This window comes from Balaenoptera acutorostrata, chromosome 3 (genome assembly GCF_949987535.1).
Source record: "Balaenoptera acutorostrata chromosome 3, mBalAcu1.1, whole genome shotgun sequence".
In the NCBI taxonomy this organism is placed as follows: domain Eukaryota; kingdom Metazoa; phylum Chordata; class Mammalia; order Artiodactyla; family Balaenopteridae; genus Balaenoptera; species Balaenoptera acutorostrata.
In genome coordinates, this window is record NC_080066.1 from 120,755,832 (window position 1) to 120,770,630 (window position 14,799).

The 14,799-nt window shown below is 38.0% G+C and overlaps 1 protein-coding gene across 2 annotated transcripts; it reads right to left on the bottom strand.

Annotated features, from left to right (window-relative positions):
- Nucleotides 1-836: 836 nt before the first annotated feature.
- On the bottom strand, nt 837-14,797 carry TRAPPC6B (trafficking protein particle complex subunit 6B). 2 transcript variants are annotated; one of them, XM_007178316.3, is made up of 6 exons: nt 14,672-14,797; nt 6,481-6,548; nt 5,623-5,740; nt 4,581-4,664; nt 2,760-2,853; nt 837-2,027 (listed from the first exon to the last, which is right to left on the bottom strand). In XM_007178316.3, exons 1-6 carry the CDS (start codon nt 14,720-14,722, stop codon nt 1,996-1,998), a joined length of 447 nt encoding a protein of 148 aa, XP_007178378.1. In that variant the 5' UTR covers nt 14,723-14,797; the 3' UTR covers nt 837-1,995. The 2 variants fall into 2 exon arrangements, with proteins under 2 accessions (XP_007178378.1, XP_007178377.1); XM_007178315.2 differs by lacking the exon at nt 14,672-14,797 and adding an exon at nt 11,547-11,927.
- Nucleotides 14,798-14,799: the final 2 nt, after the last annotated feature.

Below are 14,799 nucleotides of genomic sequence, written 5' to 3' on the forward strand. Positions count from 1 at the left end.
GGTGTAAGGGTCCAGTTCCATTCTTTTGCATGTGTACATTTAGTTTTCCCAGTACCATTTGTTGAAGATATGTTATCTTTTTCTACTATTTTCCTTTATGATTTTCTGCATGTCTTAAGTCTTAAATGCACTTGTAAGTTGACTTTTGTGTATGGTGTAAGGGTCCAGTTCTATTCTTTTGCATGTGGATATTCAGTTTTCCCAGTACCATTTGTTGAAGATATGTTATTTTTTTCTACTATTTTCCTATATGATTTTCTGCATGTCTTGAAAAGGCCCTCTCTACTACAAGACCATAAAACTAACCTCATATTTTCTTTTTTTTTTTTTAAAGGTTTTTTTTTATTTTAATTAATTAATTAATTTATTTATTTATTTTTGGCTGTGTTGGGTCTTCGTTTCTGTGCGAGGGCTTTCTCTAGTTGCGGCAAGCGGGGGCCACTCTTCATCGCGATGCGCGGGCCTCTCACTATCGCGGCCTCTCTTGTTGCAGAGCACAGGCTCCAGACGCGCAGGCTCAGTAATTGTGGCTCACGGGCCCAGCCGCTCCGCAGCATGTGGGATCCTCCCAGACCAGGGCTCGAACCCGTGTCCCCTGCATTGGCAGGCAGACTCTCAACCACTGCGCCACCAGGGAAGCCCTCATATTTTCTTTAGCCCTTTGTGGTTTTACTGTTTTAAATGTAAACCTTTAAATGTCTTCCCCTCCCTCTACAGAAAAAAAGGAAATTCAATATTCCCATACTGTTTTTTGTAAAACCTAACTTTCCCCTCGTCTCTACTAAGAGAGACTTCTTTTTGGCTACAAGTAACAAAATACACAACCAAAACGTAGATTGAACAATATAAGGAATTTATTATCTCACATAACAAAAAGTCCAGAGGTGAAGCAATTCCAGGATTGGTTAATTCAGAAGCACAATTCAGGTACTTTCTGTGTACCTGCTATCCTCAGTATGATAGCTTTCATCTCCATGCTTGTCCTTTCATGGTCATCAGATGGGAGAGGAGGTGAGAGATGATACACTAGATGAGCACTGACCCCAACCCACTGAGAAGATATGGTCCCATGAATGTTGGTGTGACTAATCCAATCATCCACCCCTATGCCCTTGGGGAAGACTAAATAAGGGGAAGAAAGATAAAGATGTTAGAATCTTCACCAGCACTTCCACACATGGAGAGAGAAATTGAAAGTCAAGACTGTAACAGGAGTAAGTATAAAAATTCCTTCCTCAAATACCTAATATTCTTTGGCCCTGGAGTCACTGAATTCACATCTATATCTCACTTTATCTAGATCTATATTTCACTTCATTACATTAATGGAGCTCTCAAGAACTGAATTCTATTAAAGTGAAATAAAGTTTTTAAGCAATTTAGGCAGTTAAATATGATATATATACCATACACACACAACACACACACAATGTATATAATGAAATCCTTATACAAGCATAAAGATTCTTAATAGAAATAAATTATAAGCAATAAAATAATAATTAAGTTTAAATTTTAGTGTACTATTTGCTCTTTTTAAATAACTAAAACAAATTCATAAAACAAAACCAAAATTTGTTCATTCTTACCGAAAAGATTCTGATTGGTACATACTTTCTTTATGCTAATTTACCAAACCCTGAGTTTTGTTTCTTCATCTCTGGTTAAATACATATCACTCTAAGCAAATAAGAATGTTTAAATAAGGGTCCTGCATTGGTGTTTACTTATTTGAAATTAGGTTTTCATTCTGAATAGTTTCAGTAAAGTGTGTGTTACAGTAGAATGTTTCTTTACCTGCTTTAAGGTCTGTGTTAAATTGATAAAATACACCCTTACTCCTGCTTAAGAGTGCATCTTTCATTATATAAGTTAGCAAATAGCTTGTATCAATACAAATGTCCAACAATGTAATTAAATCATTGCTACTTGAAATACTTTATACAGGAATAATTTCTCTCTTTACACTATTGAAGCCTTGCATTTCAGTAGTTTCTATAGCTTCTGTATCATCACTTGAAATTTACCTAAAAAAGAAAACATGAAAAATCATTCTTTGATTTAAGGTACAAGGAAAACAGGCCTGAACATCAATTTCCTGCTTCATTTAGTAAGTAGTTTCAATCAAGAAACTTGCTACATCAAACAACTTTTCACACTCTTCACAATATTTGATAAAGTCAATTTCGTTTTTATGAGATGATTATCTGGTTTGTGAATGACTACCTTTGTTTCTCTGTGATTCCTACATTTTAGGTATTTCATTGCTAATTATTGTGAATAGAAAGGAAATACAGTGATGCTCAAAGCCATTTTATTCTTGGTTGGTAGCTCTGGTGGAAAGATCTTTGGAAAGGAGTTTAGCAATAAAAGACTAGTTGGCTTTATTTAGCTTTATATAATAGATATTTTCTAGAAAACTGTTTAAAAAAATTAAGGAAATTTGCTATCTTAAAAGAATACTGCAGAAAATTTTCCTTTAAGAGTTAAGAATCATTCCTTAAGTTGTCTTATAAATTTGGATTTCCTTAGCACGTTTTCTTAAATCACTGTCTACTATGAATTAAAAAATCATTGACTGTGAATATAAGTATGTTACATATTACTACATTAAATGTTAAATTTTGATGAAAGCAAAATGAAATGGTTTTAGCATTTTAAATGTTCTCTAAGTAACAAAAACAAGAAACAAACAAAAAAACACCAGACCTGAAAAATAATTGCTAAAAACATTTGTAAGAAATGTGAATTAAACTTACAGGCAGGCATTGAAGATACTTCAGCTGTTACAATACTTTTTATCCCCAAGTTTGATAAGCCACCTCTGATTAAGCCACATGTAAATGCTAAGTACTAAAAAGAAAAAAAAAGTATAAAATATATTAAGGATTTACTAAGATAGTAAAGCTATTGATAAATATGATAGTTAAACCTTGATATTAATAAGTCATTGCTGTTTAAAAAAGGATTGTGGAAGAATTTTTCAAATCATTGAAAATTCTGATTGTGACAAAAACAAGCTGGAAACAGGTTAGAATTAGTTCCAGAGGCAGCAGAGGTGGTTTGTGTCTACCTTCAGTGCTGCCTGAAGGGTTCTAAATAGACCCTCCTTGTGGAGTGATTTGGGCTTTCTGGCTGCTTTAACCTCCCATGGTTCTTTTTAATTTTGGCCACGCCATGTTGCTCGGCTTAAGGGATCACAGTTCCCGACCAGGGATTGAACCTGGGCCATAGCAGTGAAAGCCCCAAATCCTAACCACTAGACCACGAGGGAACTCCTGCTCCCATGGTTCTTGCCTGTTTTCTGAGCCTTCCCATCAGTTCTGTAAGCTAACTAATTATTATTCCATTCAATCAAAATTGGTTTCTGCTTTCTACAACCAAGAATCCTGACTTGTTCAAGACTTATAGCCTGCCAAAACAAAGACTTACCTAGTTTAAAATATCAAAGCACCAGTGTTGAGAAACCCTGTCATATGGAAACAAGGAAGGGAAATGGGACTATGCCACAGCAGAGACAGCCAGGACAAAAATGAGAACCAAAAATCAAATAATCCAAGAAATTTTTTATTATCTACATTTTGCATGCTATTCAACAACACTACTATGTATCTATGAATAATATAGAATATTATTTTATAATTAATATAAATAAATGGGTACTGATAAGTAATCAGATATGGAGTCATGAAATTGTAAGCTGGGAGAGAACCTAGAGATTCTTTATAATATAGGTATTATTATAATCAATTTTATTAATAAGGATACTACGGTCCAGAGGGGTTATGTAACTTACCCAATGTCACAAACCTATAAGTTGTGGAGTTAGCTTAAAATCTAGATTTATTTGGTCCCAAGTCCATACTCTTTCCACTACACCAAACTGCCTTTGTGTTAGATAATTTAGGTATGGACAGATTTTACAGATAAACAGCAGCTTATACATACTGCCCAAGATATTTTATAAGTACCGCACACTAACCGATTGCACCACTGGAGCTACGCTTGCCCAAGATACTTTAACCACTTCAAAGGAACCCTTACATTAAAACTTGTCAGCTTTTCTTTAATACATCTGGTCTATTTATTGATTCCTACCTGAGACTGAAGAAAAATACATGAAACCCAGAAACACAGATATACTTAACACAAAACATATATTCTTAGGAACAAATGTTAATTATATTAAAAATAATTTTTTTAATTTACTGATGGAGATTGTAAATATGAACTCTGAGGCGAATAATTCTGCATAGCTAATACCAGGTTTTTTAAGCTTGAGTATCTTTTCTGATGTATCCATGCTATATTTGAGAATCTACCATTAATTACATTTTTAATGGCATTTAAACTATAGTGTTTCTTTAATTGGTCATCATAAGCCTACTTATCTACAGGTTAATGTAAGTTGTTTCAATATGATGAACACCTCCTATTTCACTGAAAAGTGTTTAAACAAAAGGAACAATTTAAAAACATATTTTGAATTCGAAAGTCTGTTATGATTGGCATTGTACTTTCCCCTATGGTTCTACTTTTTTCATAATAAAAAAACCCCAATCTTCTATTCCATTAAATACCTTTGATGCATGTTCTAAATACTGTTTTCCTGCAGACATTTGAGTAAGCAGGCGAAATTTGTTGTCCTGAAGTACGTAGATGCCCTGTTCCAAAAATAGAAAAACATCCAAAGTCAATGTAATCTGTACTCTTCCCTTCAAAACAATTTAAGAAATTTTTAAAGTTATTAAAGCTCTCCTTTCTATTGGTCAAATTTTCTTTATATGAAGCAGTTTTGTAATGTTCAAGCTGAAGAGTTCAGCATTTTATAACACTAATATTTATTGAATGCTTTAAGATACTGAAGATACAAAGATACCTAAAACAGTTCCTATCCTTAAAGAACACAGTCTAGTGCGAAAGAATCAGAAATACATGTCCGGGTGAAATTAGCAGCTATATGTTATTAACTCATACCTAGAAAGCCAAAAATCATAGTCACTTCTTCTTATTAGCATTTCAGGTACTTCTAAGCTAAGGTTGATACTGTTATCTGAAAAAATGAATTCTATTGGTAGCTACAAGATACATTATTTTCATTTTTATACTTTATTAAAATGCCAAATATACTTCAAATATTTCCCTGAGTTTTATAAAATAAATCTATTTTATGTATGATTTTCCATGCAACTTATTTTTATTTTAACAAAATATTTTAAGAATAAGAAATATGACAGCAACTAAACAGGCAACAGTTATTTAAGAGTTAAATATGCTCTATAAATTAGCCTTCAGACAAATGCGATATATTTGTGGTTCTGCATATTATCACCACTAAGTAATAATAATGAAATAATAAAACCTGTATCATTCTGATATCTGCTACTTTTCAAAACTTAAAATTTAATTGAGGGAAAGGGACAGCTATAATTACTGATAATTGTCTCTTGGTCTTTATTCACTATACCCTATTAGAGAAAAAAGTCATGATGTATTAATAACATATAAGAGAAACATTCCAAAGTTGACGAGAAATTAAGTTTTACATAATAAGTAAATCACTAGAATACATTTATATTAAGTTAAAGGACTTAAAAAAGAGGCCTTAATTTATCTAAATACCTGATGATTTGTCCTTAGATTGTCGATTTGTTTCTTGAATACTGCAGTCCAAAAATCTTTACAGATGAACTTCATGATATCTAACTCGTCCTTGAACCTTGCAGTATCTTTTGTAAACCTAAAAAGATCAACTAGAAGTAACACAGTACTTTTCCTCCAAAGAAAGCAGGAGGGGCAGATTATTAACTAATTTCCAAATGTCACAACAGCACTGAACATTTACTGACAGTCATAAAGTGATAAACACCAAGCAAAGTAGATCCCATCTCAATGGATTCACAGTCTGTTATATAATTTGGGGGCTAAAATTAGTCTAAAGGTGTATTAGTCTAACAGTACGCAGCAATTTTAGGTACAGTTAGCACATTAAGAAAAAGAATCTGAGCATAATCATGGTATTGCTATATAAAATATAATCAGAGTTCAACTATTTCAGATAGTGAGAAAGGAATACTAAAAAAATTGATCTATAAATTGAAATATTATTACATCCATAAATAGAGACTCTAAGGTATGCATTTAAACAAAATTCCATTTAGGTTAAAGAACATATTAGATCTTAAGTAGGAAATGCAGTAAGATTTTAGATGGTTGTTTCAGCATACCAAAGTTTTCAGGAAAAATGTCTAAAACATAGAAGATACATATTTTCTTCAAATATTAAAACATGAAAGTTGGGTAACTGAGTTAAAATAGCATCAGGCCTAAAAAGAAATTTCAATCTGTGAATTAAAGAACAGAGAATAAATAAAATTTGGGAATTAAAATTAAATTATCTCAAGTTTTATTCAGTCTTGAAATGGATCATCTTTGTTCATAACCTACCTGGAAGAAAATTTTCAAATCCATACTGCTCACCTTTCTATCAATCCTTGTCCCACTCGAAACCCCATGTTTTCCAGCTTAGTTATACAGCGTCCATTTTCCTATTTAAAAAAATAATAGTTTTGAATAAATTTAGAATGCTAGAATGTAAACATTTATACTTTTTTCACTGAAACATTGTAAGAAAAAATGAATTACAAGTCATACTTGAATTTTCTTAGTACTAGTCATTTTCATAAGGCAATAAGATAAACAGGGAACTGTTATTACTTTTCAGAAATGCCAAAGCCCCTTCGCAATTACTCTTCCCACCTTCCCTGGCTTTTTCCATTTTCAACTCTTCTTCTCTCCTCAGTTATAAAACTAAGGTCATGGTATCGCTTTTGACTTTTTTCTGTCAGTCATTCCCTTTGTGCTTTCACTAAGTTCTATTGTCCCTTGCTTCAGAACGTCTTCTTAGAGTCATCCAAGCTTTCCATTTCTCAGTATGTCTTAGACCCCACCTTCCTATGCCTGGAATCATGCAATTGCTTCACTCTTCCTTTGACAATCTCATCCACTCTTAAGGCTTTAAATACCACCCCTATGTCGAAGACTCAAAATTCTCTGGATGAACCACAAAGCCCTATACAATCCAGACTCCTGTGCCTCTCTGGCCTCAACCTTCTACTCTTCTTCACTCACTCCATCCAGCTCCACTGATCTCCTTGCTGTTCTTAATCATGCCAGGCAGGCTCCAATCTCAGCACTCTTGCATAGGCAGCTCTTCCTCCAGATACTCACATGACCAACTCACTCGCTTTAAGTCTTCACTCACATGTCACCATCTCAGTGAGGCTCATTTCAACCTTTTAAAAGTACAGTATCATTCCACTTCAGAAACTCTCTATCCTTGTAATTCCCAAATTGTGTCCCAAGACTAGCAACATCAGCATCACACGGGAACTTGTAAAAACTGCAAATTCTGTAATCCCACCCCCAATTTAGGGAATCAGAAACTGTAGGTGTGCGTCAGCGAGCTGTGTTTTAAGAACCACTCCTAAAGTGATTCTGATGCTCTGTCTCACTTCCCTGCTTGTCTCCAAGGAACTTCTTTCACCATTTAACCTAATGTACATTTTACTAATTTTGTATTGCTCATGTCCCTCCATCCCCACCCTCGCCCAGAATAGAGCTCCAAAAGGGCAAGAATTTTTATGTATTCTGAAGCCTTTGTCTCCCGCTAACACCACAGGCCTCATCATTTGCTGAACTTTCTTCTAAGGAACCATGTATGCTACTAATGGGGCTGACTATTAAACCTGTATTTCTAGTACAGACTTTAGTGGACACAGCCATCCAGAGGTCCCACAGGCCGCTCAAATTAGGCGTGTTCAAATGATATCATCTTAACATTCTCAGCCTGCTCTGCCTCCAGAATTCTTTAACTTCATCAATGGCACCACCATCCATCTAGTTACCACAACCAGAAAACTTCCATTTTCTTCACCTCCTTGCTCCCGACGCTCCACACACACTGCAGTGCTGTGGAGCCTATTATCTACATGCTTTTCAAAATCCGTCTTCTCTCTCCTGACTGCTTAAGTAGCTCTTAGCATTCATTTCTCTCCTGGTCTTCAGTTAGAGCCTTCCAACTGGTCTCATCTCTAGTTTTTTTCTTCCTTTGATTTATCTTCTGTATTTCTGGTATAGACTTTGTAAAAACCAAATCATGTTGTTTCTCTACGGGACCACTCAGCACCATTCTGTTGATTTCCACACCCATTCCCGAACATGCTTAGGTAGAATGAGTACCTGTAAGTCATGATGCTCTTCGTGGAACAACCTGCTCTTCGTATCAATAGAATCACCCAGGAATATATTGATAAGCAGGAAATATGCTTATATGCAGACATTCTCAAATCTTAGCTATGATCACATGAGCTTTTGAATTAAGCCCCAGGAAAAACCTGATGCTGCACTTGTTCATTCACTTTGGCATCTGTGAGTGCTCACTAGTAAAGTACCAAATTTTTAAGAAAAACTTAAGAATATTTTATCCATTAACCTTAAAAAAAAAACTATTCTCCATAAATTGGTAAATGTCCAATTATTCAGTTTTTAGATTTAATTCCTCTTCAAGCGCAGTTTGAAAATCATTGATTGGGAAGGTAAGAACATTGGTTTTTTTCCCTTTTTTTCACTTACACCTATGACTTTATGTCTAAAAAGATATATAAAAACCATTTCTGGATGATAGGATTATGTCTTTTCTACATTTTTTTACTATGAAAAATTTGAAGCACACTCAAAGTAGAGACACTAACAAACCCTCATACACCTAGACTCCAATATGGATTCTAATCATCAAGACTACCACATAACTTTTGCTTGTTTTGTTTTTTTTAACATCTTTATTGGAGTATAATTCCTTTACAATGGTGTGTTAGTTTCTGCTTTATAACAAAGTGAATCAGCTATACATATACACATATCCCCATGTCTCTTCCCTCTTGCGTCTCCCTCCCTCCCACCCTCCCTATCCCACCCCTCTAGATGGTCACAAAGCACGGAGCTGATCTCCCTGTGTTATGCGGCTGCTTCCCACTAGCTATCTGTTTTACATTTGGTAGTGTACATATGTCCATGCCACTCTCTCACTTTGTCCCAGCTTACCCCTCCCCCTCCCCGTAAGCTCAAGTCCATTCTCTAGTAGGTCTGTGTCTTTATTCCCATCTTGCCCCTGTGGACTACCATATAACTTTTGAAAAATCCCTTTTGCTTATATGGACTTACAATTCTTTCCCCACCATATACAAATTGCAATAGGAAAAGAAAGTTGTTTTTAGTTTAAATGATTCAAAACTTATGGATTTCCTTTCTCTCATAGGACTAGCACATGTCTCAAAATTATCAGTCATGATTAGAACAGCTGTTTTATTTTAGTTAATCCACTGGGGGAAAAAAGAGAGGGATTTTTAAAAAAGGTTTTCTTGGGCAAGAGTTGGAACAGGAAAAGAAAGTAGAAAGAGTAGAATGAAGAGAATTGATTGCACACGTGGTGGAGTGGGGAGCAGAGGTTTTGTGATAAAAAAGGTGTGTTGCTAATTATTCTCTGGGGAAAAGGGTATAAGGAAAGCTAACTTTGCACAAACAGTAAATGTCTGCTACTCAGCACTTAGCACAGATGCAAAACATTAACTATTGCTTGTGGATGATGATAAAGTCAAAAGTTTGTAACTTGGAAAAAATCTCTATTACAGATGGACCTGAATGAGAATAGAATTTTCGGGAGTTCCCTGGTGGTCCAGTGGTTCAACCCCTGGTCGGGGAATTTAAATCCCACATGCAGCGAGGTGCAGCCGGAAAAAAAAAAAGGAATAGAATTTGCTTCATTTCCAATACTCTTCCTGATGTCTTCCTACTAATATCTCCCCAAATTAGCGTGTTGAAATCCTAACTCCCAGATAGTATTAGGAGGTAGGGCCCTTGGGAGGTGATTCTGTCATGAGGATGGAGCCCTCAAGGATAGCATTAGTGCCCTTATAAAAGAGACCCCAGAGAGCTAGCTAGCCTCTTCCACCATGTGAGCACACAGCCAAAACACATCCATAAATGAACCAGGAGGAGGCTTTCACCAGACACTGAATCTGCTGGTGCCTTGATCTTGGACTTCTCAGCCTTCACAACTGTGAGAAATAAATTTCTGTTGTTTATAAGCCACTCAGTCTATGGCATTCTTGTTATAGTACCCAGAACAGCCAGTATCCTTCTTATAGTTTACAAACTGACAGTACCTCTTCCTCAATATCCTACAGGTGCCATAAATTCAACCTATTCAAAATAATTAATTATCATCACCTCTTTCTTCTTTATTCCCTCTCCATCCAACCCAGTGGCTCAAGCTAAAAACCTGGGGATAATTTTTCAACCCTCATTCCTATACCTAATCAAGTCCTAGAGATTCTACCTCCGATCTCTCAAACCTTCTCTCCTCTTCTCTTTATCCAGAGCTTCATTATCTCCTGCCTGGACTTCTGCAATAATGGGTCTTCTCACTACAAGGACCTTCCCTCTCCAGCCCAAATAATGGTTTATCTTTCTGAAATGCAAATGGAGCATGTCATTCTCCTTAAAAATCCTCCACTGAGAAGGTCCATGTGTTTTACTCATACAGACCTCTTTCCAGCTTCAGCTTTCAAAACTTCTTACTCTCCACCTATTCAATCTAGTCACAGTGAAATACTCAAGCATATTTAAATGCACTGCACTTTTTCATACCTCTATGACTTTTTTTACCTTTGCCTAGGATGCTTTTCCTGCCCTCACTTTCCACCCCTTTATCAATAGCATTATAGAAACTAGAGCTTCTGACTTGAGCATGACTTCGTAATATTTCATTTACAAAACCCTACAACTCCATGATTCCATATCTAATTACCACCCAATGCGTTAATTATTCATTGAACCCTTATTCCCCAACGACTGTTAGGCAGGGACTTTATCTTATTCATCTAACAATGTCAGGCCCACAATACACGCTTAATATATTTTCTGAATGAATCAATTAGCGAATGAAGACTACCACACATTAGAAGTAACCTCCAGAAGGATGAGGCCATTGTTTCGCTCATTACTATATCCCTAGCAACTAGCTCTGACATATAATGGACACTAAATATTTTTTAAATTAATTAGTGTTTCCTAATTATAAGAACACCTGCAAAGTTTCCTTTGCTTCTACCTCAAATCTCATTAGCCCTCTTTCTTTGGACTACTGGGAAGTGCTGGAAGTGACAGCCGAATTAAGTAGGGGTGCCAAAATCAGCAGTTAACTCTGCCGCAAATCATGGTAGGGACAAAACAAAAGATCTGTGGCGTGCCACACACAGATACGGGACTGGACAAAAAGGTATCAAGTAGTAAAAGATACGAAAGAGACAAGAATGAAAGACTGAAGACAGCTGACAGGTTCTAAGGCTTAGGATACCTGAAGGTGGACCAATCTGCCTACACTTCGGGAGGCGATGAGTGGCGATGGGACGGGGGTTAAAAGAAAACTGAGTGGAAACAAGGAGTGTCACCGCAAAAGGACCTCAAGGGCGTGTGGCAGCACTCACCACCTCCCCCTGCTCCGCGGACTTGTACACTCCAGACACCATCTCGTTATGCAGAAGCAAAAACAACGCCTCGTCCGCCATTTCCTGCTTATTCTTCCAAGCTCCGGGTTTAGGCTCCCGTTTGGGCCGGGCTCGGGGTTCCGGCTAGCGCCTGGGCAGCTTGGGCTGCGCCGCCGCCGCTCGCTCAGTCCGCAGTCCGTCCCTCGTTGCTAGGAGACCGAGGAATTCACTCAGCTTCCCGAAGGCTGATACTGGAGTAAGCCGGGGCCCAGGGCGAACCCACCCTAGGGCCACTAAGCCCTTGGGCTGAACGAGAGGGTCTGACAGCAGCCAGAACCAAACCCAGCCCCCGGAGACCCCATCCAGCCCTTGGGCGGGGGGGGGGGGGGCGAAAAAACAACTTCCGGTCCCCTCTACCCCGGCATTCCGCCAGCTCTATGGTCACAGAGTTCCTTCCGCTGGGTGAACCGCTGGCGCCCGGAGAGGAGGAAGGTTTCTTCCCCCTACATTGAAAGCGGAGGGCGGGGGAGGTGGTAAAATAAGACGGGACCTCCCGCTGCCATCTCTGTGTTACTTAGCTATGTTAGAACTGACAAGAATTTCTATTAGCTTCATCAAAAGCTTCCACTTCTGCCATATGTTGCTTAATATGAAAAGTTGTAAAAAAAAAAAAAAGCGAAAATTGGGACTACCCTAGTAGTCCTGTGGGTAAAACTCCGCGCTCCCAATGGAGTGGTCCGAGGTACCATCCCTAGTCGGGGAACTAGATCCCCGCGTGCATGCCGCAGCTAAGTCTGGATGCCGGAACTAAAGATCCCGCATGCAGAAACTAAGACCTGGTGCAGCCTAAATAAATAATTTTTTTTAAAAAGTGAATAAATCGTCTCATTTTTCAGGCTATAAACTTTAGGTATATTGAGAGATTATCCCAATCCATTTTGGATTAAGCCTGGGTGTACAAAAAGATTTAGAGCCGTTTTGGCCACCAGGAGGTTTACTGGGAGTGGGGTACAAGGGACAAGGAGGATGGAGTAAGCAAAGAACAAGGTAATTTGAATCAGAAAATACAAACTAAAGACTTCAGAAATGTGACGTCACTGTGGAACGGAGTTCATATAAGAATCTATGGTGGATGTGGGACTTAACCCCTACAGACATGCGAATACATATGTTAGATCATATGCACGTCTTAAATTTGGCAAACTTTGTCTTAAACGTGATGCTTAGCCTATGATTAGATCTTTTCTTAGTAATTTACAAAGCAGATTTTTCCCCCCAATTAATTCGTTGCCTCCCCCGAAGTAATATGTCGAGTCTTCTCGAATTGTTAACAATAACCTCTCAACTCTTCATACCCTTTCATATCCCCTTCTAATGTTTGGATCCGTTTTTTCCATCACCTCATAAAATCAAGCGTGTAAGTTTCACCTAACCCTTTGAAAACAAACACTAATTTTGAAGAGTATTTTGCAATCTTAATCTTTTTTTCCAGCACTAACATTTCCCATATGTGAAATCAGGTCCTTTATGTCCCAATTGCATTCCCCCTCATCACCACCATCAAGGTCAAAGATTAAGCAAAAGACTGGCAACTTACAAGGTCAATTTCTCAAACCACAGTAACATGCTGTTCTTTGGATATTTTGGAGACTGAAGGGGAAACTAATATTAATTGAGCATTACTAAATGTTGAACATGGCATCCTACTGATTATCCCCCATAAATTAGACTATGTTAAATTTCCCAGGATCTTAGTAATAGAGTCTATGTAAGCAAGAAGAGATCCTACGTTTTTGGCTAACTCTAGAAGCATCTCCCATGGAAACATTGTTACACTTCGTGGTACCATTACCACATTCTCAGGTTTCATGTACTGCCTACTACACAGGATTGTAATAAGGATCAATGAGACAAAGTATGCTCACAATCAGAATCATGTAATTTTTTTTTTCCCACACCACGCTGCATGCAGGATTTTAGTTCCCAAACTAGGGGTCGAACCGGAGCCCCCTGCAGTGGAAGCACGGAGTCTTAACCGCTGGACCACCAGGGAAGTCCCAGAATCATATAATTATTTATCAACACTCATCCTTCTTATCCAGCCTTACTTCTGCTTTTTTGTATAGCACTTAACCCATTTTCATCATGCTATGTAATTTACTTACATTTATCGTCTGTCTCCTCACTCTTCCTGAGGCCACGCTCCTTGTGGGCAGATATCTTTACTGTACACTGACTATCCAAGTGCCTAGAATAGTGCCTGGCAAAAAGTAGGCGTTCCATAAATATTTGTTGAATGAATAAGTACATGAATGATCTTTGCTCCCTGAGGAGCCTACAAACTCCATGGCAGCAGGAACCACAGTTATCTTGTTCTAGGCTTTTTCCACAGAGTCTAGCTTAACACAGTAAGAGCTTTTAAGGATTGTTGGATGAATTAAAATGGTAACTCGGATTAAATACCGTTGGCCTGCTAATGCTTGGTGCAAGTATGTCTGGCTACAGATGGAGGATGAGAACACAAAGATTACTGATAATATTGTTTCTGTGGGAAAATGCTTTCTGAGCTACAATTTACAAATACATTTCTGGAACAAAACCGGTTCTCACGTTGGCAGTGCGGGTAGGGCAGAACCAGAAGGTGGACGACACACACACAACTAACAGTAGCGCTGCTCCCCCAGACCGTATTTTAAACCAACCAGCTCTAGGCCGGTGTAGAGGCTAATGCCCGTCTCGTCTGTCTCACCGTCGCTTTTTTTCTTGTAGTAAAGCCTTGCACATAGTCTGATCGATCGTATGATGATTCTGGGCCAGCGTGACCTGGGGACAGTTACGGTATTTCCTTATCAGTAATAACAGGCAGTTTATTCAAGCTTTTGATTTGTAGGGGATAAAGCACGTGAAGTGTTTCACGGAGTACAGCACAAAGCACTTGTTAGCTATTATAATGAATGACTTTTCCTCTTCCTTCACTTTTCGCTTCCCTCTGCTCATTTGAGCTTAACCTAGTCAAGAGAAGCCTGCGCCCCTCCCACTGCCTCTCTGGGCATGCGCACCACCAGAACGGCCGCACCCTGTCCTAATCAAATCATTTACCCGGGAAAAAAGGAAAAAAGACTCGCCTGCACCGTACTCTGAGGGGAACAGGTTGTAAAACGATAAGAGGCCATCATATACAGGTTAAAAGGGCTGGAAAACTCCACTCTCCCCGCCAGAAGAGCCGGCCCGCGAACCCACCTCTCCGAGAACC

Excerpts from the sequence above, each read along its gene's own strand:
- TRAPPC6B (XM_007178315.2), bottom strand. The coding sequence starts at position 11,627 with ATGGCGGACGAGGCGTTGTTTTTGCTTCTGCATAACGAGATGGTGTCT. Across the intron at positions 5,741-6,480 it reads GGACAAGGATTGATAGAAAG|GTTTACAAAAGATACTGCAA; the intron begins GTGAGCAGTATG and ends TGATCTTTTTAG. Across the intron at positions 2,028-2,759 it reads AGTATCTTCAATGCCTGCCT|GTAAATTTCAAGTGATGATA; the intron begins GTAAGTTTAATT and ends TTTCTTTTTTAG.